Source organism: Malurus melanocephalus, unplaced genomic scaffold, assembly GCF_030028575.1.
Source record: "Malurus melanocephalus ecotype Western Australia unplaced genomic scaffold, MMel_1.1 scaffold_38, whole genome shotgun sequence".
NCBI classification, from domain to species: Eukaryota; Metazoa; Chordata; class Aves; order Passeriformes; family Maluridae; genus Malurus; species Malurus melanocephalus.
The window spans coordinates 2,651,195-2,676,600 of NW_026623270.1; the positions used below are offsets into that span (position 1 = coordinate 2,651,195).

General features: G+C 34.9%; 1 protein-coding gene across 4 annotated transcripts in view; it reads right to left on the reverse strand.

Moving 5' to 3' along the window:
* Nucleotides 1-25,406, reverse strand: part of AHI1 (Abelson helper integration site 1) — an 85,682-nt gene that overhangs the window by 49,986 nt on the left and 10,290 nt on the right. For 3 of the 4 annotated variants that reach the window (XM_057364419.1, XM_057364418.1, XM_057364421.1), the window contains 15 exons: nucleotides 23,422-24,032; nucleotides 22,707-22,864; nucleotides 22,197-22,410; nucleotides 21,105-21,297; nucleotides 19,515-19,610; nucleotides 17,970-18,155; nucleotides 16,873-17,013; nucleotides 15,722-15,854; nucleotides 14,605-14,728; nucleotides 12,201-12,430; nucleotides 11,071-11,174; nucleotides 10,164-10,282; nucleotides 7,028-7,158; nucleotides 5,602-5,742; nucleotides 4,614-4,816 (listed from right to left, as the gene is read on the reverse strand). In XM_057364419.1, the coding sequence (XP_057220402.1) occupies nucleotides 4,614-4,816; nucleotides 5,602-5,742; nucleotides 7,028-7,158; nucleotides 10,164-10,282; nucleotides 11,071-11,174; nucleotides 12,201-12,430; nucleotides 14,605-14,728; nucleotides 15,722-15,854; nucleotides 16,873-17,013; nucleotides 17,970-18,155; nucleotides 19,515-19,610; nucleotides 21,105-21,297; nucleotides 22,197-22,410; nucleotides 22,707-22,864; nucleotides 23,422-24,032 (2,784 nt within the window). The remainder of the gene's footprint in view (nucleotides 1-4,613; nucleotides 4,817-5,601; nucleotides 5,743-7,027; nucleotides 7,159-10,163; nucleotides 10,283-11,070; nucleotides 11,175-12,200; nucleotides 12,431-14,604; nucleotides 14,729-15,721; nucleotides 15,855-16,872; nucleotides 17,014-17,969; nucleotides 18,156-19,514; nucleotides 19,611-21,104; nucleotides 21,298-22,196; nucleotides 22,411-22,706; nucleotides 22,865-23,421; nucleotides 24,033-25,406) is intronic. The other variant, XM_057364422.1, reaches the window with a different exon arrangement.

Sequence of the window (25,406 nt, forward strand, 5' to 3'; positions counted from 1 at the left end):
AGACACCAGAAATTCTTCTAACTCACATTTTATCAAATACATTTACAAACTCATTCCTTTGTACCTGCTGGTAAAAGACATTAGGATATTATAACTCTAAACACAGCACAGAGCTTCAGATAATCATGTAACCACTCAGAYTTTTAAAAAACCCCAATGACCCCCCACCCTTAAGTATCTGGTTATACTCTAGGCTTTTCCTATGATATACAAAATATCTTTTTGGCAGATTTTTTTTTTCACAGTGATGTTAACAAAATACATATATTCTGTGTAAGTTTCATTATTATTTCCATTATTCTAAAAAAAAAAAAAAAATCCAGACTTGCACATCACTTACTTGGTCTTAAAATTATGATTTATGTTTTAAAATGATAGTTTTAAACAAAAACTATAGACTAATTTATTTGAGAAACTCTCATTTGCTTATTCCAGAGATTAACAGTAATGTTACCATAAACACAGAAAGGTTAAAAAAAGATAACCCTGACTAAATTTCTCCAGAACATACAGAACTTATGGATGCTAAGGCAAAAAGTTATTTTCTACATCTTTTGTGAAAATAAAAAAAAAAAAAATCTCAACTAACAAAAAAGGGAATCTGTGAAACTTAATTACAAAATCCCCAAAGATTTAATCTTGTATAACATTATTTAACTCCCAATTTATAGTCTCTTACTACTTGAGCCATGATCCATTTCCWTCCAGCACCCAACAGAATCACTGCGTTGGCAAAGGCMTCCAGGATCACTGAATCYAGCMTTTGACCAAACACCACCTTGTCAACTACACCACAGCACCAAGTGCCAAAACYAGTCATTTCTTGATCACCATTCCAAGGAATGGTGATTCCACCAYCTCYCTGGACAGACAGTTCTAATGTTCCACCCTTTCAGAGAAGAAACTCTTTYTGATGTCCAACCTGAATCTCCTCTSWTGCAGCATGTGGCCATTTCCTCTTGTCCTGTCACTTGCTGCCTGGGAGAAGAGGCCAATCCCTACCTTGCCTCAACCTCATTTCAGGCAGGAAGAATGTTTTCATGTTGCAAGAAACTCTATCACAGATCCGAAATCATGAACAAAACTGTCAACAATGTCATTAATTGACTCAGCACCCATTTATGGTATCTTTTCTTATTTAAAGTTTCTAATAAAAGCTGCTTTCTCCACACCTTGGTGACAACAAGCCAGCTGGCAGAAGGAGGAGTAATTTGCTGGGTTTCAACACGAAAAAATCCAACTTTCTCTGCTTTAAAATACTAYTTGAATAAACACAGCAATACTCAGATAGCCCTGTTAACTTTGTTCAGCAGGGACAAAACAAACAGTGAGTAACTACTCCGTAAATGTACCAACATTTATGACAAGACAAGTAATAAGTAAGACTGGAAACAAAATTAAAGAACCAATCAGTAAAACCCACACACAGTAAAAAGGCTTAATCAGCGAGTAACTTCTCCTGACAAACCTCTCTGGTACAAACTTTAATGGAAAGAAAGCTAATACTGTACAACTGAAAAAAAGTTAAAGGACCTAACCAGTAAAACCATATAGTAAATTCTTAACACCATCCTATTTTGCCCTCTGATAAAATTATTATAACCGTATACTTCTATGCTAAAAAATTGAATGCAATTCACTTTCTGGCTGGCATACCATTTATATAAAACAAAAGCCACTGAGAGACATACAATGCTGAAAGAGGTCATGGTTTAACTCCAAYCCAGGCAAGACCAGCACATCCATCTATTCTCACTGTGTTGTTTTAAAATTCACTTGGTGTTTGCTAAAAAATGGAATGCATAAAAAATATCTTACTAAGAAAAGAATCTTCTAACATAGAAATATATGACAGATTTTAAGAACCTGCTTTATACAATTTTCAGAGGGCAGCGGGGAAGCAATGAAGCACAAAACAAATCACAGAAAAAACCCAGCTATTGGTTAGCTTTTTTCCAATACAGGCAACTTTACTAAATCTACCAAATTCAATGACTTGACATGAAAAATTCATCACAATTTCTGAAACCTTACTTTATAATAAAATACTTCTTAAAGACATAAAAAGTAAAATTCTGGCAAAACTTTTAAGTATTTTACCTACATTACATTTACCTACAGCATTTTACCTAAAGCTTCTAGTAATAATTCAGYCATTTCATACCAACAATTTGATGTGTACTACACCAAAGCATCTTTTATCAACATGTTTTATAGTCATACAGCTCAATGATGGAAGTTCAGTACATTCCATGTAAATACAAACTGCTGGATTCTCTCACTTCCTTTATGAACTTTGCCACAGTAATAAATACACTCATAGGACAAAACCCAAAAAACAAGTAGTTGTAAACATTTCTGTACATAGGAAAGAAYACTTTTACATTCCACTTGTCTAACATTGCATTTAATATGGTCCGAGAATCAGAATTTTGGTAACCACTTTGATAACCTTTTAACAATAATTTTCAGAAATACATTATGAAGTAAAGACTAGAAAAGCTAATATACTTCAACTTAGAAGCATTCATATATTGAAAGATAAGGCAGCCAACATGCAATTGATTCCAAGACTAGTACTACAGAGCATATACAGATGCTATTCGTAAGTGCTACAAATGGGTCAGAAATCTAAAGGCCCAATTTCAGAGCTAGAATACCACATCTTCAAAGAAAGCCTTTCTCTCCATACCTACACAACATATATCGCCCCCCTTGTTATGGAAAGTTATAAACAGGTTTTTCACTGCTAGATGGAAGTGAAATTAAAAAAAAAAAACATGTGTTTTTCGTCTTATGACCAGACATCTAGTAGAGTAAAAACTTATTCTGAAGTATCTTCTTGGAGTATTTGTCCCAGATACAAGGTTACATGTTCCATTCTATGTTGTGCCTTTCTCTGATGAACAACTTGAAGGCATCAGCGCTCACTCTGTAGATGAGCAGGAACAGAATGAGCAGAAAGCAGAAACAAGGTTTGTTTCCTTGTGTCAAATCACATGAAATGGAAAGGTAGAAGCAGAAGCAGTTGTCCATTTTAACCATGAGATACTGTTGCCCATGAGAGTTACYATATGGTGTTTCCTGAAGGGGTTCACTGGGAGTTCACAGTTCAGAAATCAAAGGTCGGAGGGATAGCTTTCTTTCAGTTTCAAAGCTCAGGCCTAATGGGCATGCTGAAGCTACAAACCAGACTAAATCTAACCCAAAGTAAAACCCCTAAAGTATGATGACAGTAGTTGTAGCAACCTCAGCAACAACTGCTTTCATCTACTCACCTGCGTCTTTTGTGATTCACTAATCATTAATGGAGACAAAACCTAAAACTACATTAAAAAATAGAAATCTACACAYACTCAAAAGTACTTTGAAATGAAAAATAAATAGTAAGTGCCAATCCAAATGCAGTTCATGGCATTGTGAAAAGTAATTATAACTTCACAGTGCTATTGAGGRACATTCTGCATTTTTGTTGCATGCAAATTGTCTCAAATTGAGAAATTTAACTTAATTAAATTTTTTTGCCAATTACAAAAGCTTTAATTACCAATTTGGGTATTGAGAAACAAGACAGATAGTCAAACACCCACCCAAATAAAACATTTTTCATCTCTTTGTTTGCSTCCAGGCACTTCTTTTTCCTCTTTTCTAGTCCCCCTAGTCTCCTTGCTTTTGCCATTATGTTACACTCAGTCCCTTTGGAAAGGCAATGGRTGGGTGGGGCAGTAGAGTGAAGTTAGTGCATAGTGACTTAGCTCTTTTTGACTCTTGCTGTTTCTTGCTCTTTTCAACCGCTTTAGTATGGATCCTCAAGTAGATAAAACCCCCTTGGGGACTGGACCTGTCCAGCATGGATTCTCCTGTGGAGTGCAGCCCCTTCAGAGGTGTACCATCGTCTGTATTTTCTTTTCTGTGTCCTCATATAGCTCCTGTCTTTCCCTTCAAACCTACTCTGTTATCTTCCCCATATCTCCATTTCTGCATTGTTTTGTGACTCTTACATCACCTTCATGCCTCCTTCTATGCCTTCTTTTGTGCCTCCTCACACCCCTCCTCATGTATCTTCACTTGTGTCCCCTGACACATTTCCCTGTGATTATCTCGTCTACTGTGATGTCTCCTGTCTGTAATAAGTACTGGCAGTTCTTAAGCCTGTTTTCTCAAAGGCCATTATTCTGTTTGGTTCCAGTTTCCACTGTACAGTAGGTCCATATTGTCCTTCACAGAGCTGACTTGAAGCAGCTGTGCCCAGCTGTGTAGCACCCTAAAACCCATGCTATTTATGCCATACAATTTTTAAGGGGCATAGGAAGCTCAGCTATGATGATCTATGGATCTATAATTTCATATAAATGGACAAACAGCAATGGGCACTAGCAAAAAAAAAGAAACCCTTGTCATCACTACTGGAAAAACAAAAATAAATTCTTTATGATTTCTCTCTTCTTATTTCTCTCTTCTTAAGAGCTACATATACCTGCATTAATATTAGTGAGAGATATATTAATTTCTAAAGACCAGATGCCATGACAAATATATATGCTTTTTCACATATACCAGKCCCAGAATATGGGAAGACTATATACTTCCGAAGTTAATTAAATTTGACTTACCAGAACAGAATCAAGTTTTTGTTTCACCTTCTGCATTCTCATTGAGGCTCTTGCAACACTGACAAACTGATCTGCTGGAGATACCACTGAGCTTTTTTGTACAGGAATTTCAGAAAAATGGCTAAAGAAGTGTGGCCCTCTTGGTGCAGCTGTGGTAAGTGATGAACTGAGATCTTTTACAAGTTCAGCTTCCTGTTGTGCAACTGTAGAAATAACCAATGTTAACRTGTCAGGTGAAACCTTACATTGCCATGGGAAAAAACAATTTGAAGGATCACAGTCATTTTGCCAGCCACGTCTTCAAACACCATCAGAATCTGTACTAATAGTACTACGGAAAAACCTGAAAACGACATGAAATTTTCCTCTTCCCACCCAGTTTTTTTTCCCCTAACTCTCCTGATCACAATATCTCACTTCCGTTATCTGTGTTCAGTAACCTTTCATATAGAAATAGTATTTTTGTATTGCTTATAAACAAGTGTTCCTCATGCAGAAGTATTGGCGCTGGGTGAGAGGAGAGAGTGGGAAGARAAAGGAATTTTTCAAAGGCAATAAAGTTATAAAACTTGCACTGAGTTCAAGTCTAGGTGCAGCCCCTAGACTGCACTTTTCCAGCCTAGTTCAAGTCAGTTTATTATACTCGAGCAACATTTCAGAAGTCGACAGACATATTATAAAGGGACAGGACACACTGACTAACAAAATTTTGTATGAAACACAAAAACACATTTATTTACAGTAAGAGAATTTATTTATTTGAGAAACCTCTAACGATTTTGGCTAGGCCAAAACCCTTGCTTAAAGCAGCATCGTATAGAGCAAGTAGTATAGGATCATGTTAAATTCACTTTTAGTATCTCCCAGAAAAAATAAGCATTRTCATCAAAGGACTGTTTACTTTTTCCTTTGAACAAGTACAAATACTAACAAACCGCCTCTAAAAATAAAATACTTCAGGTGTRTATCAAGAATATTTGTACTGTACCTTTATAATCATAAATGTATACAAGTATTGGATGGTTTTGACCAAAGGCACAAAAAGACACCATGTGCTCGTGTGGATGAAAGGCAACATCACGAAGTGGAGATGTGAAGGAGAGTTCAGAATAGATGGCCACTTGATCTCCTGCAGAAGTGAAACAGATCAGTTAGCCATGAAAACATATTTGAAACATATTCAATACACCAAAATAACAGCTGGTTAAAGCTTGTATTACTTCAGTGTCTCTTACTGTAAATAAATGTTCTTCAGTCAATTTCCTGATTGAAAAGTAGTATTTTGGCATAAGACAAAGGAAATATCACATGCTTTTAAGTTATTCAGTAAGTCAGAAAAGTTGGTGCTGTTGCAATAGCTGCAGGAAATGCCAAAGGATGCACCAGGTTAGCTGAGTTCTCTTGTTCTGATAAGCAAGTTCTGGAAAGGTGGCGTTCCACAGTATTTGTTTGTGCTTGCATTGTACAAAGATAGCCATCTTACTTGTGGATTTCRGCTATACAACACTAACAACAGGAGTGAAAGTTGAGCAGAGAATTATTAAAAAACAGAAATAAAACTAGCTCTTCAGGTGATGGCACTATAAATACAGTGTGTAAACAAGAGTCAAAACCCAATAAAAACRTACTAATAACGAAGTTCCTCCTCCTTTTAATTGTTTTTTTTACATTTTCAGGGTAATTACATCATTCCATAGATGCAAGTTAATGTAGTTGGAAACAGAAAGAAATTCAAAACAGATCTGTTAGTTAGCTGCCAGTTTTAAAAAGCTGACTACTTTTCTTTCAAAAAATTATTTAGATCACTGAGGCAGAAAATAATGTCATCAAATCCAAAATGGTATTCTGCCACTTTCTACTCTTATTTTTGTCTTTTAACTCCTATACAAGATAGTAAACTCTACCCTACATTTTCATCACATTTTTTCAGAAAGATTTTGGTAGCTATTTTGAAACTGCTTGGCTTGGGGACTAACTCACAAAGAAACCTTATATTCCGTACACCAAAAACATTCAGTCTCTGACCACCGATCACAAAGATGAAGTAGTTCTCAACATGAGCCTGATTCTCAAATCTGAACAACACAACAGAAAGATTTYTCTGACCTAAAACATTTTTAGTTCATTCCATTTCAAGATCCTCACCACATGTAAAGAGTTGCAGTACAAAAAAGCTGAGCCTCAGGTACTCCAATCATGTTGGATATTACAAATGTTACCTCTAGCAATTTCCTCTAGAGAATTAAATCTCAGAGATTAATAACAGCTGCTTAAAAGGTGGAACTAAAGCTTCAGGGTTAAAGAATATCTTACCAATGTTTTATTCCATATCTAAAGTGTTTCTATAAAGGTTAAAAAACCCTTTCCCCCTCTGCCTTGACAATCTGGCTCAAGACCATAAAATAATTAGTTACCTGTTTCTGGATTCCAAACATAAGCCTTTCCATCTTCACTTCCTGAAAACAGGAACGTACCACAGGGTGTTAAGGTGCTGTGAATCTTTTCTCTGTAATTTGTGGCACCTATGTATTTCTTTGTGGCCAAGCTAAAGATAAAGAAAGTTTGCAAATATAGCAGATACGTTCAGAACAGACAATGCAGCTTTTAAAGTGTCAGTTYCCCCCTCTATTGCTCAGAAAARTCAATGCACCTTGCATCCCAAATAGATATGCAAGCAYACACTTTTTGCAGAGTGCACTGTTTACCCTTTATTTTCCCTGACCCTCATAAAGCACATGACAGTACAGATGAAAGTTTACATCCTTGTCTTTCAGCAGAAAAATGAAATCTTCAGATCTAGAGAACAGATACAGATGCAGTAATTTGCATTATCTTGGTCCTGGGCTTTGCAAAAATACTGGGAAATTGGCACCATTACTCCAAGTCTATCAAATAAGTTTTCATTATGCTTCTTGAGCTTGAGTGCTTAAATTTATCCAGTCTTCAGCTCTTCAGACTAATGTCTCTTTGGTTAGAAAACCAGCGGTAGAATCAACAAATTGCAGACATAAATGTTGATTTACTATTAATATGATAAATATTATTTTGCAACTTAGGTATCCTACTCTTTTTTTCAGTGAAACACTACTGGTTAGCACAATAATAATGGTCTACTCTCAAACATTTTGAAGGCATCAAGTAGGAGAGAATCCACAAAAGGGTGGAAAGAAGCATTAGTCATCTTGGAAGAGGCTATTTCAAACATGAGGCATAGCCTAGAAAAAGGTATCAAAGCTAAACACAGAGACTAACCCAGCAGCAATACTACAAAACAGAACTTGAGGCAAGGAGAACGGCAATAGGATGCCACAGCCCTCAAGGAAAGAACACAATACTTTTTCGAATTTATAACTGCAAAAAACAATGGAGGTATGCTGGGAGAAGTGCAGTGCATTTAATATGACTGGAAAATTATTTTAAACAATATTCTGCATAAATAAACCCTAGATGAAATTCTATTTGGCAAGTAAGAGAAAAGGATCCTTAATGATCCCAGCGCAAGACCATATTAGCCCAAATGAGAGTTTTAGCTGTATGAATAAGAAAGATAGTATCTCTGAGATGTCATTAGAAGAGCTCTGCAAGATGTAAAACTAACCCTCATATAAAAGCCTGAGGAGAGGACTGAACCAAAACCAAATCCCTGATCACATACCTAAGTGACAGGACAGTAGCATTACCCAAAAAGGTGAAAAAAGTGAGTTGAAAGAGGAAAGTTAAGAGCAATCAGCTGTCAATCAAAGTGAATTGTGTTCATCTGTGACCTCCACCCCCTCTTTTCTCATGCAGAGAATGAACAGTTAATGCTGACGTGTAAAATTATCACTGCTGGGTATCTGACCCTGTGGTTTATTGATAGACTTAAGTCAATGTAACTGAGGGCTGTGGTCAAAGTAGCAGTCTTGGTGGTGTCCTCTCCACCCTTATTTTCCCAGGCTCTCCCTCATTTCTTTACTAGTGTTTGGGCAGCTATCAGATGAGTTTGATCAAAGAGCTGATTAAAATGAAAATTAATCATTTGTATTTGTAGGCTAATTTTTAGTTGGATCAGCTCACTGATCTGACAGCCTGCATCAAAAGATCTCGAGATGATAAAAAGGAAATGCTAGGAATACACAACCAAAGGTGTGGGAGATGGCAGGAGATGGTATATTCTAAAACTTGCTTTAAATAATTGTGAAATTGCAGCCCATATTAAACCCTTTCTTAAAGATTAATATGCACGTCCATTTTTCCCTCTCAAACTAAAACTCTCTGCATGTTTTAGAAAGAGAAGTGACAGAAGAACACTTCCTCAAAAACTACAGGTTCCCTCTCTTAATCTGCCAATTTCATGCTTTGATTGAGTGGAGAGTTTAGCCTTCTAGCATGGTCATTGCAATTTATCATTTAAGCAAAAGAGAAAAGTGCACTATAATACTGTAAAGTCTTCAGCTAGTTCAAATATTCAATCCATTACAATAACAGAATTGCTTCRTTTGGAAAAGATCTTCAAGATCATTAAGTCCGACTGTTAACCCAGCACTGCAAAGTCCATCACTAAACCATGTACCTAAGTGCCACATCCACACACCTTTTAATACCTCCTAGGATGATTTTCTGTGTGGTGAGAGAAGGAAAGAAATCCATGAAATTAAGGAAGAAACATTTAGAAAACTTGTTTGTATCTTTAATATGATTTTTCAGAACAGAATGTTAAAGTGCATTTTATCAACATATGTAAGTGACTGGTGACTCTTCCCACTCCCATCCAATGAAAGGACAAGAGGGAATGGATATAAATCAAAATATAGCTAATTCTGGTTAAAATATAAGAAATTTTTTTTACTTACGGGGTGAATGAACACTAGAATATGTTGCTCACAGAAGCTGTAAAATCACAGTCCTTCAAGATATTMAAAATCCAGTTGTATAAAGCTCTGAGTTACATGTTTCTGTGATTTGATTGTTGGATTGAACTGGTCATTTCCCAACATCAAACTCAAGTGAGTCTGTAATCTCCTTGCTTTTTATTTTAGTCTATCATTAAAGAATCATGCTTATAACTATTGAGAATGAGACAATAATCAAGAACTGTGCAAAAATATCTCATATCCTGCATAATACACCATAATATGTACATCACTGCATTTTTCAGTGTTTATGACAATCATTTTCCATTTCAACATCAAAATATCCTTCCCAGMGTCTTAAACTAACAAAAAACCACAAATGTTACCACTTTCAAGTTATTTTCACGTCCAGATTGCATTTTAAAAGGGATTTCAATCTTTAGAAGACTAACATTGTATTCTTCATGCCACTCTAACCTCCCAAGTAATCTAGTAATTTTTAGAAATTCTATTCTGAAAGACTTTCTCAATATCTCCCAAAAGGTCTGTAATACAGCAGTGTTTTGAAACCATTTCCTAACCCTAACAWTGCTATCCTTGATCATTAGGACATCTTTCTCCTCCCCAACTACACAGCTAATACCTTTATGATATATTATTTCCCCAAATAAATTTTAAAACAGAAAGGAAATACACATTTTTCACCAAAAATACTAACATTCTGAGATCCATAATTCTCAGGGCACTGTCTTTGGCATGGATTAATAAACGCCTTCCATTCGGATGCACTTCCAAATGATTTATTGGTGTTCCTTTAATATCATTTTCTTTTATTTCCTACAGAAAGATGGCAAATAAAGACAATTATATAACTTTTTGTTTTAAAACTCATGTTTTTACACATTATTGCTCAGTTTTTGCTTGTATTACCCTTTTGCTCAATTGACTCTATTTGGTTAAGGAAAAGGTTTGCTCCTATATTAAGGCATTACATCCTCGACATCAACTTTTTACAAATAGGAGGAAGATTCTGTTTTGACTGAATTTTAAAGAATTAAGCTGATGACAGAAATGTTGACTGAACATTAGGCTTCTAAGGTATGAACAAAGATGATGTGTAAATCCTGTGGTATATTTTGTTTTTGTCTCTAGAGAACAAACCTAATGCATTTGCCTGTTAATACAGTGCTATCAAACATCAAGTATTTTCATGTTTYATATAGAAAAAGAATAATTCTAGAATCACAGAATCCTACAATATCTTTAGCTGCAAGGTTCCCACTACGAACATCAAAGGCCAACTCCTGACCTTACACAGAACCCCCAAGAACCACACCATGTGCCYGAGAGTCCAAACACTTGAACCTTCTCAGACGTGGTGCTGTGACCACTTCCCTGGCAAGTCTATTCCAGTGCTCAATCAAATTAAGTTGCAAAACAATTAAAAAATTTTAAGTCCGTGAGTCACAGCACGCTCTATCAGTTCTTCTGTACCAATTTTTAAAGAAAATACACCTCTGCAGTTAAACAAAAGATAACTATAAAAAAAATTAATTCATATCAAATTACTAGATTTGGTACAGTCCACATGAAAATTTAAATGCTTGTTTAAGAAACCTGTTTACCTTATTGATCCTCCACTGCTGGAAAAGGTGTTGAGAACTTCCTTTGACAGGTGTATCCCAARCTATTATCAGTCCTGAACTATCTCCTGAGAACATGTGGTGTCCTGAAAAATAACATCTTATAAGTAAAATGCCACCCACAAAAAAAAATACAGAAAACATGAAATAAACCTTTTCTATCATTTTTGTGAATAAGCAAATACCAATTCTTCCATCTCTTTCACAATAACATACTCCTTGCAACTGTGTTTTGTTCATATTGCCTGAGATGATGCCATAAATTTGGATTAAATGTATACATCAAATACAGAGGTGCAGAACATATTTTTATTTTTTTTCATTTTTAATCTWATTCTAAAACCACCAAAAAGTGAGCATTTGCAGCTCAATGAGTTTCACATCATAGCTTAATGCTTACCTACACATTCACTAAGAGAATCTTGAAGAACAAATACTGTTTTCCAATACTTGTTCTTTAAGCACAAATATCTCTCTTTACAAAAATACAGCTTTCCTCATGGTAGTACCTACTCCAGTGACTAAAATAAACCACCTATTTATTACTGGAATGTCATCAATACTAGAAAAAAATCTAACACTTTGGAGTACCTTTAATATTCATCCATCTTCAACTCTTCCTCCTTCCTAGTACATGTCTGTTTTCACCTGTTAACCTACCAGTTAACGTGACTCACAATAGCCAAAGTTCTGTCCTTTTCTCTCTGTATCGTATTCTCTGACAGCATAGAAAAGTTCATTATCTTCTCACTTCTTCAGTCTAGAGTTAAAATTCTCATAATTACAGCGACCTCATTTTCTTTATCAAAGAATCCCAGAATGAYCTGGGTTGAAAGGGACCTTAAAAAAAATCTAGTTCTGACCTCCCTGAAATGGGAATGGACACCTTCCAGTAGAATAAGGTCCTGAGCAACATTGCCTTGACCACCTTCAGCAATGGGGAATTCACAATTTCTCTGGGCAACCTGTCCCTGTGTCTCAGTACTCTCCAAGTAAATAATTTCTTCCTAAGAAGAATACAGTGCCTCTGTAAAGTAAAGAAAACTAGTAACACTCAAGATGGTCTTCACCTGGAAAGACAACTATTTGTAAAAGCAATACTAACCACATACCTTCTGCATCAAAACAAAGTGTGTTGATGAAACTTTTGTGACCATCAAGCTCCTGCAGCAGTTGCCCATGGATTTCTTCCACATTTGCATTCCAGATTCTAATCACTGAGTCATAACATCCCGTCACAACCAAGGAGTCAGCAACTGGGTGGTACTTGGCAGTGTAGACAAATGAAGGATGAGGGAAAACTCTCACTGCAGATGCCGCCTGCGCTTCTATTTTCCACATTCTAAAAGGAAACAAAATTAGAATTTCTACTGTACAAAACAATCACACACACAGGTATAAATGATGCCATATGTTGTGCTACTGACTCTAGAGGCAAATGTTTGCAAACACTTAACAACACCTGTTTATCCTACCAATTTGTTCCACCTCTATTTAATCCTAATATATGGTACTTCTTAACCAAAAYTAAGAAACAGTATTTGGTCTTCGAAGTAAATTAATGGCCAATTACTTACTTAATCGATATATTTCTCATTTTAAAATACTCACAAAGAATTCCATGAAATGAATTTGTTTCTTTCTTTCAGGAGCTATAACCAAATTAAGCCCTTCTGGAGTTTCATTTATTAAAAAAAATACTAGAACAAATACTAAGAAAACCCATAAAGGACCATTTAGGGCCAATAAATATAAATAAAACCCCAGAAAATTTTAAAATAATAATTACCAGYCACACAGTGATCATGATCTCAAGGATGTTTCCATCACATAAATTTACTTCTTACTATTAATCTATTTCCTATGCTTTGCCATCCAGAGCTGAAAGATGGCATTTTTTTAGCGTCTTCTATTTGATGGTGTGCATTTTATTAGTGAGCCTTCCCCAAAGATGAGTACACAAAGAATAGAACAGTACCTGGATCACTAAATACAGGTGGGCAGCACATTACATGGAGGGTTCAATTAAAACATGTTATTAAATTGTTTTAGTGGCACCCTTCCACTTCACCCTTTAGTGGTGAAGTGACCACTTCTGGTGGCTATTGAAGAATTTTAAGTTTACTCAGAGGTAACTTAATTACAAAGTTGTAACCCTTTAGAGCACAGCAATCAATTTGCAATTCAATGCACAAAGATCATGAGTCTACCTGTATTTCAGAATGGCTTTGATCTATCAACTTAAAAATTAATTTACTGCTCACAAATAAGGTGGGACTAAACCTTGGGAAGGCTTGAGGATGACAYAAAACACTATATAAAGAAGAATTCATGTAAGTTCCTGAATTTGCCTTCATGTTGCCTCAGAACTYCAAGATAATCCAAGTAATAAACTGATAATGACTTCAAAGCAATGTTGAGACCTTTTAAGGAGCTGAAGGCAACTCACAATAAACATAGGAACTAATAACTCATACAGTGACTGTGCATAGTACACAGAAAAGGAGGCAGACCACTGCAGTTTCAACTTGCTGCCACWAATTCAAGAATTGAGGAACAGCTCAGCTTTCTTATGGGCAACATAAATGATTGAAATCGATATTTAACTCAAGATAAAAAATTATTATTTAATCCATTCCCAAATTAAAAAAAAAATTAAAAAGCAGAACTCTCAAAACATTCTCTGTATGCCTTCATACAAGCAGCAAAAAACCTTAAAACAGTTCCACTAATACAATATATCATTTAACAATTCTGCTGGCATTTCAATTACGCAACTGCCTGTAGCATTACTGAGTTGCATAACAGAAACAACTGATAGGGATCTGAAGAGCTAAAAAAAAAAAAGTTCTATGAAAACCAATGAAGTTGCTCATAATAAAATTGTACTGTGTTACAGTCATCATTTCATGCATATCTACAGCTTTGAAGGTTTTTGTTTTTAAATCTGAACAGATCACTATTGTAACATTATCACTGTCTGAAGTACACTTGAATTGAAGTACTCTTGAATTGATTCAAGAAATAACAGCATCAAAATTCATTTACAGCAATTTAAGCTAAGTGTCAAAAACCAAAAGAACACACAAACATACACATATGCAGCATGGCAAATCTGCACACATGACTTGAATCTTAAATTTTCAATTTCCCGCTTCATGTTCAAATTYGCAACTTAATACTGCATTCATAGTATGCCCATTTCTCCAGGAACAGAATATTACAACTGTCTCAGTGCCTCTCTTCTTGAAACAAAAAGTCTTTTAGTTTTTGACTCTGCTGCAGATTTAGACATTAGAGTTTTTGGAAGAGTTTTGGTTTCAAATACAAATACATTAGAAACAGTAAATACAATGTAAGTTATTAACCCAATCACAAGTTTTATATTATTGCAGTCACATTATAATAAAATCTGTAATTAAAACATTGTAGCACAGTTTTGTAGTAAAACACTGAATTGGACCACTCTCTTTTCATCTTCTGATGATATCTGCCAAAACATCTAATCATACTGACCTGACAGTGCCATCAGAGGATGCAGTAAGAAGGTATTGATCATCTTTTGACCAACAAAGATCATACACTATGTTAAGGTGACCATAAAATTCTCTCAGGAACTGTCCAGAAGGAATTTCATACACTAGGGAAGTTAAAATAGAAAAATAGAAGTCTTTTAAGTATTTGCAGTCAAATAGACGTAGCCACTAGAGCCAAAGTTTAGTCTAATCTTAGGCTGATTTTCTGTAAGCATAAGTCAACTCATTTTCTTTATCTTCTCATTTTGAAGCAACAGGATGAAATAATTGCTAGATATGAATGGACAGCAAGCATCTACTTCCATCTAGTGGTTCATGGATGTCACAAATGTCTTACCCCTTAAGAAACAGTTTACTTCCTTTAAATTATTAGAACCAGATTAGGATTATAGGTTKTGTTAATTTTGACAACTACTTGACCAATTTTAGAAATATTTTAACACAGCTAATTTTCTGAGGCTAGAGAAATCTAGCAATCTAGATTTACCGCTCCTTGCATTTAAACCCTTTGTGTACACTTCAAATACTGCTCTCTCTGAATCTCAAAACTCTTATGCAAGGTTTAAGAACCATGCAGTTGAAGCAATCATGATGAAGCAGTCCCAAATTTTAGTAATAAGGAATGTTTGTACTTTGACTGAACTGGACCATGGAAGAGAGCAGCTTCCAGTAGTCTGTCTGGAGCTGACAACATTCCTAAGGTATCCAACTTTCAAGACAGGTTAGGAGAAAAACTTACATGGAAAGTGTGTGAGGTGGAGACTTAAAAAGTTATTTCACTTAATACATACATCATCATCAGAAAATATGCTCATTCTGCAAAACTGATTTAGTATTTGCATTAGGCCTCTGGGCAGAAATGGTATCAATTCACACCATTAAACTATGTATATGTAACCATGAACAAAAAGCCAGTTCCAGCCCCAGCAATACACAATGAACATTTTCCTCAATGCTCTTTAATGCACGGAAGAGTTTTCAAATAACAGTTATAAACCAGAACCTCTGAAAAAGCACAATGTAAAAATACTTCCTTCAACCTTTAATTTCCAAATACTTGGATTATAAGCAAAAAGCCAAAATGTATTTAAACTTACAAACAATGGAATAGCCATTCCTTCCAGCACACGCTGCTGCCAGTGTTCTCCCATCATGAGAGAAGCGGATGCAGAAACAGCCCATATCTCCACCTCGCAGGGAAAACAAGTGCTTGTTGGGTATGCGGCAAGCCTGGCTTTTCAGGGAAGAATTGGTAGGAATGTTAGCCATCCAATGTGYAAAACACACTCAAACACCTCACATGCAGAAGTTCTAAAAGGCTAGTAATATCTTAATAGAATTCCAAAGAAAAATTCAACATATTATAAACAGAGACAGTTTTGCAGCACAGGCCACATGAACCCCTGTTTCTGCCTCATTATTACAAACAACTAGCAAGTTTAAAAAAAAACAAACAAAACTACAACTGAAATTCTTTCCTTAATCTTAAGAAGTGCTTAATAATGCCTATCATCAAAAATGTAAGCTGTGGAGTTAGACTGCATGTCAAGCTTGTTTAACAATTCTAAGCACAACTTATAGTAATCTAAGGACTGCAGTGTGAAATCAGAAGCCCAACCATAGGCACTCAGACCTTTGGTCTACTACCAAATCACTTTTAGCATACCTCATCTGTATTTAAATATCTGACTTTTAAAGACAGAACTAGAAATGAAACATCTCAAAAAACTGAATCGGTACTTTAGTCCCCTTTCCTTTCTCCCAAAATATTACTTCTTTATGACCCAACAGCTTTTTCTCCAAAACTAAATTMAAAGTTAAAGATGAAGGACAATATCCACAGTAGTTATGTGGTTTTTCAATGTAAGCTCTTTCTGTTACAGTGTAAAAATGTCTTCAACAAACAAAAAGAAARGTCAAGAAAATATATTTCTAATCAAGCTGAAATCTGAGAACTGGTTTCCTGTCTTACTTCCATTATCTGAATAATGCTACTCTTTCAAATTCTTCGAGAATTCTGCAAATAAAAATACCTGGCTATTTGGGTGATAAAATGGTTAAATCAACCATATTTGCCAAGATTAAGCCTCCTTTACTATCTATGAGGGTCTTTTAATATTTTGTTTAATATTTTTTCTTAATTACTTTAATTAATTACATGCTTCATAAGACTTAAAAAAAGAAAGTTAGCACAATACAGTAAATAATTAAATCACTTTCATTTAAAATTCAAAGAAAAACATTTCACCTGTCCAGGCAATCTTGACCATTTAAATGGTTCCTTTTTCTCCTCTGAAGAAGGTTCACATCCTTCTCTCTGGCGCTCAGACAGTGCTGTATTAATTTGTTCCTTTTGAGCAGCTTCCATAGAGTGAAAAGAAGGACCAACCTTAAGGCAAAGAARACTAAGTATCAGGGAAAATTTTTTTTAAGTGAAAAATGTAATTCCTGAAAAGGTTAAAAGGTACTTTTAAATTAAAATGTTTTGCATTTTTACATCTGAAACACAGAGATTGGAAAAATTCATAAAAACTGCATTGCAAAATGCCATTTAAAGTCATGGGGAAGTCAGAAAGTAATACAAGCTTCCAAAGTTGTGTCAATCAAATGGCATCACAGATTTTTCAAAKAATTGAGACCTTTAATTGATTGTAACGATTGAGGTCAGTGAAAATTAGAATTACTCTACTATTGTATTGTACCACTGCGAATATCCACATCTCACCAGGCTTCCACAGATCACCCTTGATTGTACAAAAGTAGAAGAGTAGAAGAAATTATTACAGCTCTAAATACAAATGGGAAATTATAAAAAGAACAATAGTGTACTTGCATTGTAGAAAAGGAAATGCTGTATTTATCTTGAATGCCCATCTCAGCATATACCAGTGTAAGCCTGTCTTTAAAGAAGCTTGCATTTGAAAAAAGAAGTACAACTYAATACAGCTAGAGGGTGCAGGGAATCAGAGTTAAGTCACTTGCATCTTTTCTCAAAGAATTTACACACCTGCAGGAGTCCAATGACTTAAAATGGCATTTCTGCTACTAAGAATGAACATTAATCTTTAAGAAAGTACTCTGAAAATTTTGTGTCAGTGGCAAAATAATATTCAAAGTTGTTGGAGGGAAAGTATGTCTATTTTAAAAAGATACCAAGAAGGGCTGAGTTTGAAACACCTATCTTGAGATGTAACGTTTTTATTACGTATTTTATATGCTGCATGTAAGCACAGCTTTTATACACATGCATACAAACACAGATTCACATGCTCTACCTAGATATTAGTTCCTGCAGGAAAGTCTGCATATTTGCAAATGTATTTATACATTATATATTTAACTTACATGATCTGGTGGTTTTAGGCCTTTTACAGTTATGTATAAAGTTGATGGGTACCGATTTCTRGGACATTTTGCCCACCAGTCATAAACCTCAACAGTATTTGAATGTGACTTGGTCCTTGAAGGTGGATAATATAATTGTAGACGAAGTTTTCCACCAACGTTTAAAACTCCATTTGCACCTACAAGCTGGAAGGGTGATTCAAAAGACAAGAGAGGGGAAAAAAAGAACATAAAAGTAATTCATGACTTGTAGTATCTTAACTACAGCATAAACTCTTGAAATCCTCTTCCCATTGGAGATATATACTAACTCCAAAAAAACTAATGAGCTACGCATGCATTACATACCCCAGTAATCAAATTGCTAAGATTAAAGCTTAGATGGCAGCCTAGTTTTGAAAGATGCTTYACAGCAGTAATATCTTGCAAGTGGAAGACCTCTGCAATATCACTTTTTAAAAATTACTACTTGCTAGAATCAACTAAATCTCAAAGGACTGYCAATCCACAAACAGCTTCTTCCAAATCTGTCCTCTTTGAATGCTGCAACAAAGGGCATTGGTAAGGCTTTGGCTCAGAGCAGAAGAGACAGCAATGCAGTAACCACTCCAACTTCAGAAGAGACAAGAGTCCTCTCTTATTGAACTGAAGAATAAGTGTACCTACTGCCATTAACACACATCAATGTTTAACTGGGACATTTCTACTTTGACTGACACAGATGAAAGGATAATKCAGGCAGATGCAGTAAGAATGAACAATAGGCAACAATTTTATTCATATTTATAAGCTGAAAACTAATTCATCCCTCTGTTCAGRAGTASGCTGTACTGAATGCCTGCTCCCACCCAGACATGGGATACCAGATCCCTGATTTCAGTCGATTTTTCTTGGGCAGAGCTCAGGAGAATCTCTGTATTGAATTGCTGTGAAGGTCCCCATCCCTTCACCTAAACTTGCAGTCCATTGTCTTATCCTGTACCAAACTTCCTGTATGTTGTGGAGTGCTGAATGACTGTTAATGACTACCASCCACAGGAGTAGGTGTRAATAAACAATCTTCAKGGAAATTGAAGWTTGTCAGCTCTCAAAAAACAAATTGATACATTCAAATCTCTCTTAAAAGGGCAGAAAGGTGATGGCTAAATTACCCATATCTCACATTTGGCACATTGGTATCTTAAATGCCACAGCATTTCAAACTCTGCAACTGAAAATGAGAATCATTTTATGATCAGGTAAGACTTTTCAAAGACTGGATGACTGACAATGGCACTAGAATACAGAACAGCTGAGGTACAGAAATTAGTGGATTTTTAATTTTCTTCACAATCCCATGAACACAAAGAAAACCTAAAAGAAAACAACCTTCAATACTTCATGATCAAAGAAAAATCATACACATTCTATACTTTCTCGAAAAGCACATATTCTTCATCTATCCTGCTGAAAATAATGAAAAATGCTTTCCTACTTAGTACAGTTAGAGATATTCAGATAAAAGGATTTAAAAATTTTGTTTCTTCATTTAAATGTTTACAATACCTTTAGAAATGCCCAACAAATTTTTCGGTAACGAYCTTCCTGAATTTGCACATCAGAGTTGGCTCTCACTTCATGCATACTTGGAGAATCAAGGACCTAGAAGTATCAGCAGGAATATATTTCTAATGAATATGTAGTTCACAGTAATGAAAAAAACCAAACTGCTGAAAACACGCTTGGTGCAATTCACTCAATTAAACAGATTTAAATTTTAGGAAGTAATAAAAACAGTGTTTCTTCCATACAAATATATGAAATTAAGAATAACAGATCCTTATGCATTTATGTGATGACTATTTATGATCTGCATTAAAAAAGAAAACGTCTAGTCTTAAATAAACCTATCCTTGCTCCCCTTATGTCTCAATAAAAGAGGAAAACCAATAATGTGTAATTTTCTTAATAGCTCAGAAATTACATAGATCACAAATCTGACAGCTAAAATCAGCTGCATATTAATTTAGATGGAAAATGGCAGTCAAAAAGTCAGTATTCCTCTCCCATCTTTATCAGTTTTGTCATATAATCAGTCATAGAATAGTTTGGGTTGGATGGAACWGAATTCTGACCCACGAGCTTAGACATCTTTTACTAGCGCAGGCTSCTCAAAGCCCCCTCCAACCTTGCCTTGAAYATTYCCAGGGATGCCCACGAGAGCCTTAATTTTTCTGTCAGGGACCAGAATTTTCTCTTATTTAGCTACTCCTGAACGTTTATTTGGTATACAAAAAAAAAAAACCCTAGAATCATGCTTTCTTCAAATTCATTTTTCATAGATCACACTGAAGTCAAACAGCCTTCTTTCAGTGTAATCATACTTTTGGTCCCCACATTAGTGTGATTTCCATGAAGAATCTTTAAATATACATATAATTAGTTCTGTGTTAAGCAACTAAGGACTCTTAATTCTATAAATGTGTTCATTTATAAGCATCACAAAAGATTAAGAAACATATGGTAATAAATGATATTCAATCTATTTGAATAGGAAAAAAAATGGGGACTGAAAAGTAATCCTATTAGGTTCCCATTTGAAGGTTAATACTACAGAATCTCTCTGTACAGATATTGAAATACTTAAGCTCAAAATTACATTTTATTATATAACTTAATATTTTTCYTTTAAACATAATTGTATTGGAGGACAAATTAATAGTTGCTTTATGAAGACAGGGGTAGGAGAGGTAGATGTGTAAAATGTTAATACGAACAATGCAATAGCTTGCTCCTGGGTACAATGAGGTGCTGCTACATGCAGACAAAYTCTACCTTTCTTGTACTTAAACCTCTTTTCAGATTTCAAGAATGTGAAAAGAGTGATAKCCTCCATATCTTACCAGTCTTTCCTGGAAGTCTGAGAGCTGATTTTGTAAGAATGTTTCATATTCCTTATTACTATGAAAACAGGAACCTTTTCTATAATAAAAACCCCACTTTTTGGTATCTCTACTTGATTTTGTACCTTAAAAGCTATGCTGTTCACCTAGCTTAACCAAAATAAAACACCTGAGTAAGTCAAATATATACTGCTGAAGAAACAAACCAAAAATCAGAATATGCATAAATTGRATGCAAAACATTCAACCTTACCTCAAAAAATAGGATAACCTGAGGGTTTTCCTCAGTGTTTTGAATAAAATAAGTAAAACGCTCATTAAATATTACTTGCTCTTCCCACTCTGGAATTGTTGATTTAGACTTTCTAAAGTCACATGGYTGTGTCATAATAGGAAGAATGTGATCTATTTCTTCTTGTTCATAAGATGAAACTTCCCTCTGGCTGCTTGAAAATTTCAAAAGAATTACAATTGTTAGAGCACTTAAAAAACAACCTCAGACAAGACATTTTAATTTACTGAAAGCAAAAAAACATATAAGATACTATTTGTTTAATTCTAGAAAACATCTTCTAAACCCACCCAAAATTTAAGACTATTTGCAGTGTATAYAGAAAAACAACAGGCTGAAGTTCAAAAGCCTAACCATTAAGTTACTCTTAGCAAATTTATGCAYAATGATCAAGGTGGAGTCTACTGCTTAAACCCCATCAAAATTTGGTTTCAGGAGCATTATATATAATAACAGTGGGAATAAGTAACTGATAATTAGAAATATAAAGAACTGAATTTTATTTAAAGATTTTAAAAGTCCTTAATAAAGAAGAAAAGGCAGATRCTATTTATACTACAAAAAGTTTGCTTACTTATTCTAATCTTGGCTTTTACRTATTTTTGAGACTTAAGAAATTTTATCTCTGGAAAGAATACAGAATGAACTGTGCTGCAAATRTCACAGGTTCACAGAATATACTGAGTTGGAAGGGACCCACAAGAACAGAGTTCAGCTCATGGCTCTGCACAGGGCCATCCCTATGTGACACCATGTGCATGGGAGCATTGTCCAAACACTTCTTCARCTCTGTCAGGCTGGTGGTTTGACAACTGCCCTAGAGAGCCTTGAAACAGCAGTGCAGAGCATTCAAAAGAGCCAAAAGRAAAATAAAAGTATCACCCTCATTTATTGTAGGTACATATGTATATACATTATCATCGATGCAGAACTAATGAACAACTACACAAGCATAAAATTTCCCATTGTTTTCAGTTTCATATTTCATTTTCTAGGGAAGAGTATACCTATTATTATAATCACTGATAACAGAAATAGTTTATTAAAACTCACCTGTAATCCTTCTTGACATATAAGCCACTTCTCTGATCAACAATATGGATTTTAACCACAGGATTAGATACCAAGTGATGAATTTTAAGTTGATCCGATCGATGAACATAAACTCCCAAAACAAGATCATCATCAAAATCAAATTTAGACTGAGTTGAAATTTCTGAATTCCTAATTTCCTCATCATTTTCTACAGCAACATCTGTGGTTTCTTCTAGAAATGTGAAAAAACAAACTGTCAGTACAGGAACATGGTAACTTCTACATCTCAACTCAAAACTATTTATAGCAAATGAATTTTCAAGATTTTAGATTGATTTATCAAATAAACTTCCTCAGAAATTAGCCTCAGAATTTGAAGAACAAAAGTACAATTAAGTAACTAAAGAAATACAAATAACTCACAGCTCAATCACTTCTGTGTTACTACTACGGACAAATATTTCTACAACAGCACCAAAAAGACAGCACAGCAAAGTAGTGCAGCATTCTAACATTTTGTTGGCAGACCTTTTCTGGTTTTCTTCTTAGCCTTCTTGGCTTTAGGTTTCTGTTTATCCATGCTTTCCTCCAGTTTCTGTCCTTCTGATGTAAACAGTCTTTCAAATGACTGATTTTCATTGCCACCTTCTTCTGGATGATGCTGCAGTTCAGAAAGGGACATTGCACTGCAAAGCAATGGATCACTGTCAGCAACTGCAGTCCAGTGCATACATTGACACAATTACTCTCTGCCACTATTAATCCACTTGAAATTCTGCAACTCATCATCTGAATATCTTGAAAATATAACAGCCCCCACCCCCATTAGTGTCTTGCCTTTTTCACTGCTCTCCCCCCTTCATTTCCCCCTAATTTCCAGACAATTGCAGAACCATTTATGTGAATAGTTAAGCTAATACTCTTTCGTTGGATCAGTGCCATCACTTATCACAAAAAAAAAAACCCAAAACCAACTTAAGATAGCTCTGTGCATGATTAAGAGTRAGTCCACAGCAAACAAACATCAAATAGCAATGGAGGATTGTTTAAAAAAAAGTAAAAAGAATCCGTGAGCTAAATATTAATCATGACAGCCTTTTGAGAAAGGATTTGGTACTATTTTTTTCATAACAATCATCCAGTTAATCACTTAGAAAATATGAACAATTTATCAGAAAGCTTCTGCCTATCTTAAAATCACACATTTTACTTAAGATTCACAGTGTACAGTTTGTCATGTTACCTTGTTTCAGCTTCACTTAAAACTGCTTGCTCTTTCTTCTTYTTCTTCTTTTTGCCCACTTCATTATTCAATGCAACTTCATGCCTTTGAACAGTGAAGGTAGATTCAGACATCTGTTCTTTAAGTTTCTTTCTCATTTTCTTTCTAATTGCATTTGCTTCTTCCTCAGCCACATGCAGCTGATAGGCTTGAATTAGCTCCTCTTCTTCTTCTAGTTCAGTTACATTTCTCACTTCTGTCAAGGAATTTTTGATCTTTCTATCACCTTCTTGATGAGGTACATCTGTTGGTGATTTACTTTTTGTTTTCTTCTTTGGAAAATCATTAGTCTTTTTTTCAAAACTATCCAATTTAGCTTCATATAAATCTTCTTCCTCATTAAATTCTTCTTGTAACAGTGACTTCTTTTTCTTTCTGTTGGATTTTGGCTGCTTGTTCTCCTCTCCACTAACAACATCATTGTTTATTTTCTCTGCAATTGATGCTTTCTCTCTCAATTTATTTTTAGTAAATCTGGGGCTCTCTTCTTCAGGATTATATGTGTTGTTTATAATTGCTTCATCATTCACACTTTCCTTAGATAGATCAATATTATTTCTAAAGGTATCAAGCTATAAATGAAAAGAACATAAAACATAGTTGTACTAAAAATCATTCTCTAAACATTGCACTTCATTTTATTCTTTCAGCAACATTAGACAAASTAAAATTAAATCAAAGATCTAGTTATTTTGTTGTTTCAATCTGACAAGTGACAGATTGAAAGTCAACASAAAATTCACACTGAAAAAAGCATTTGGCATTTGGGCACCTCATTCTCAATGTTTCACTATGTTTTCATATGACTTTTATGTATATCTAGTAGAAAACAGAAATTAACAAGTCTACTTCACAAACAGATGCCAATGTTTTACACTATGGGGGATGCAAAGGCTACATTGCAGCACAAAAACAAATAATTTTCATCCACTGAAAATCCAAGTTAGAGACAGATTTCAGGTWTGGCYGTTTGTAGTTTCTTGAAGCTGCTTRTCAGAACTAAATTTCAGCTAATGCTTTTGTTTGAGTATTTCTTCTGCTAATTTTCAGTGGTTTTATAGAAAATGCATTGTAAACTTGCCCCTCTCCCTCAAGTTTCTGATTACTAAAGGTTGTTGGTTGTAAAATGCCAACTCCTTACCTCCTTGGATATGTTCAAGGTCACATTAGAAGGGGCTCTGAGCAACCTGATCTAGTCAAAGATATTCCTGATCATGGCAGGGAATTTGGGTTAGATCACCTTAAAGGTCCCTTTCAATCCAAACTATGATTCTACAGTAAGCAAGCAACTGAGGTCTAATTCTGTGATGAGGTCAACAGAGATCTCTGTTCCTCAAGGTAACTTTTATAAAGTCACTGARGTTCATTTACTCTGTTGTCTTACAGAAAACTGTTACCAGTCTCAACATGAAACATTAGAAAGGGCTTTGAAACGCAATGAAAGTTTGGAGAAAATGTATGTATCTGCATACAAAGTTTTATTTGCCAAGACCTTCTTCCTCAGTAAACACATTGTTCCCTTCTAGTCGGGATACTTCTCCCTGTTAAATCATGCTTGCCTCAAACASTTCTAAAGAGGGACAGTATGTGTASTAAGTAWGAAAAAATTGTCCTTGTATCTTCATCYTTTACTTGCTTACACAAACCATTAACATATTTATTTGTAAATCAAGAATTCAAGCAGATATGGAAAATTTCATATAAATAACTTGAAATACAGAGTATCGATTCTATCTTATCAAGAGTAAAGAAAATAATTAAAGCATCAGGTTTTGTATAAAACAAAACAAAATAATAATGCTTCCTAATAGATAGTCCACTTCCTTTTCTTTATTTTTATGACTAACTTTAACTGCAGTGTATGAGAAACTAAGACCCAACAGTGGCCAAAAACTAAGGTCATACTGATTTTTGTCTTTGCTAGAACATCAATCCACTAAGCACRA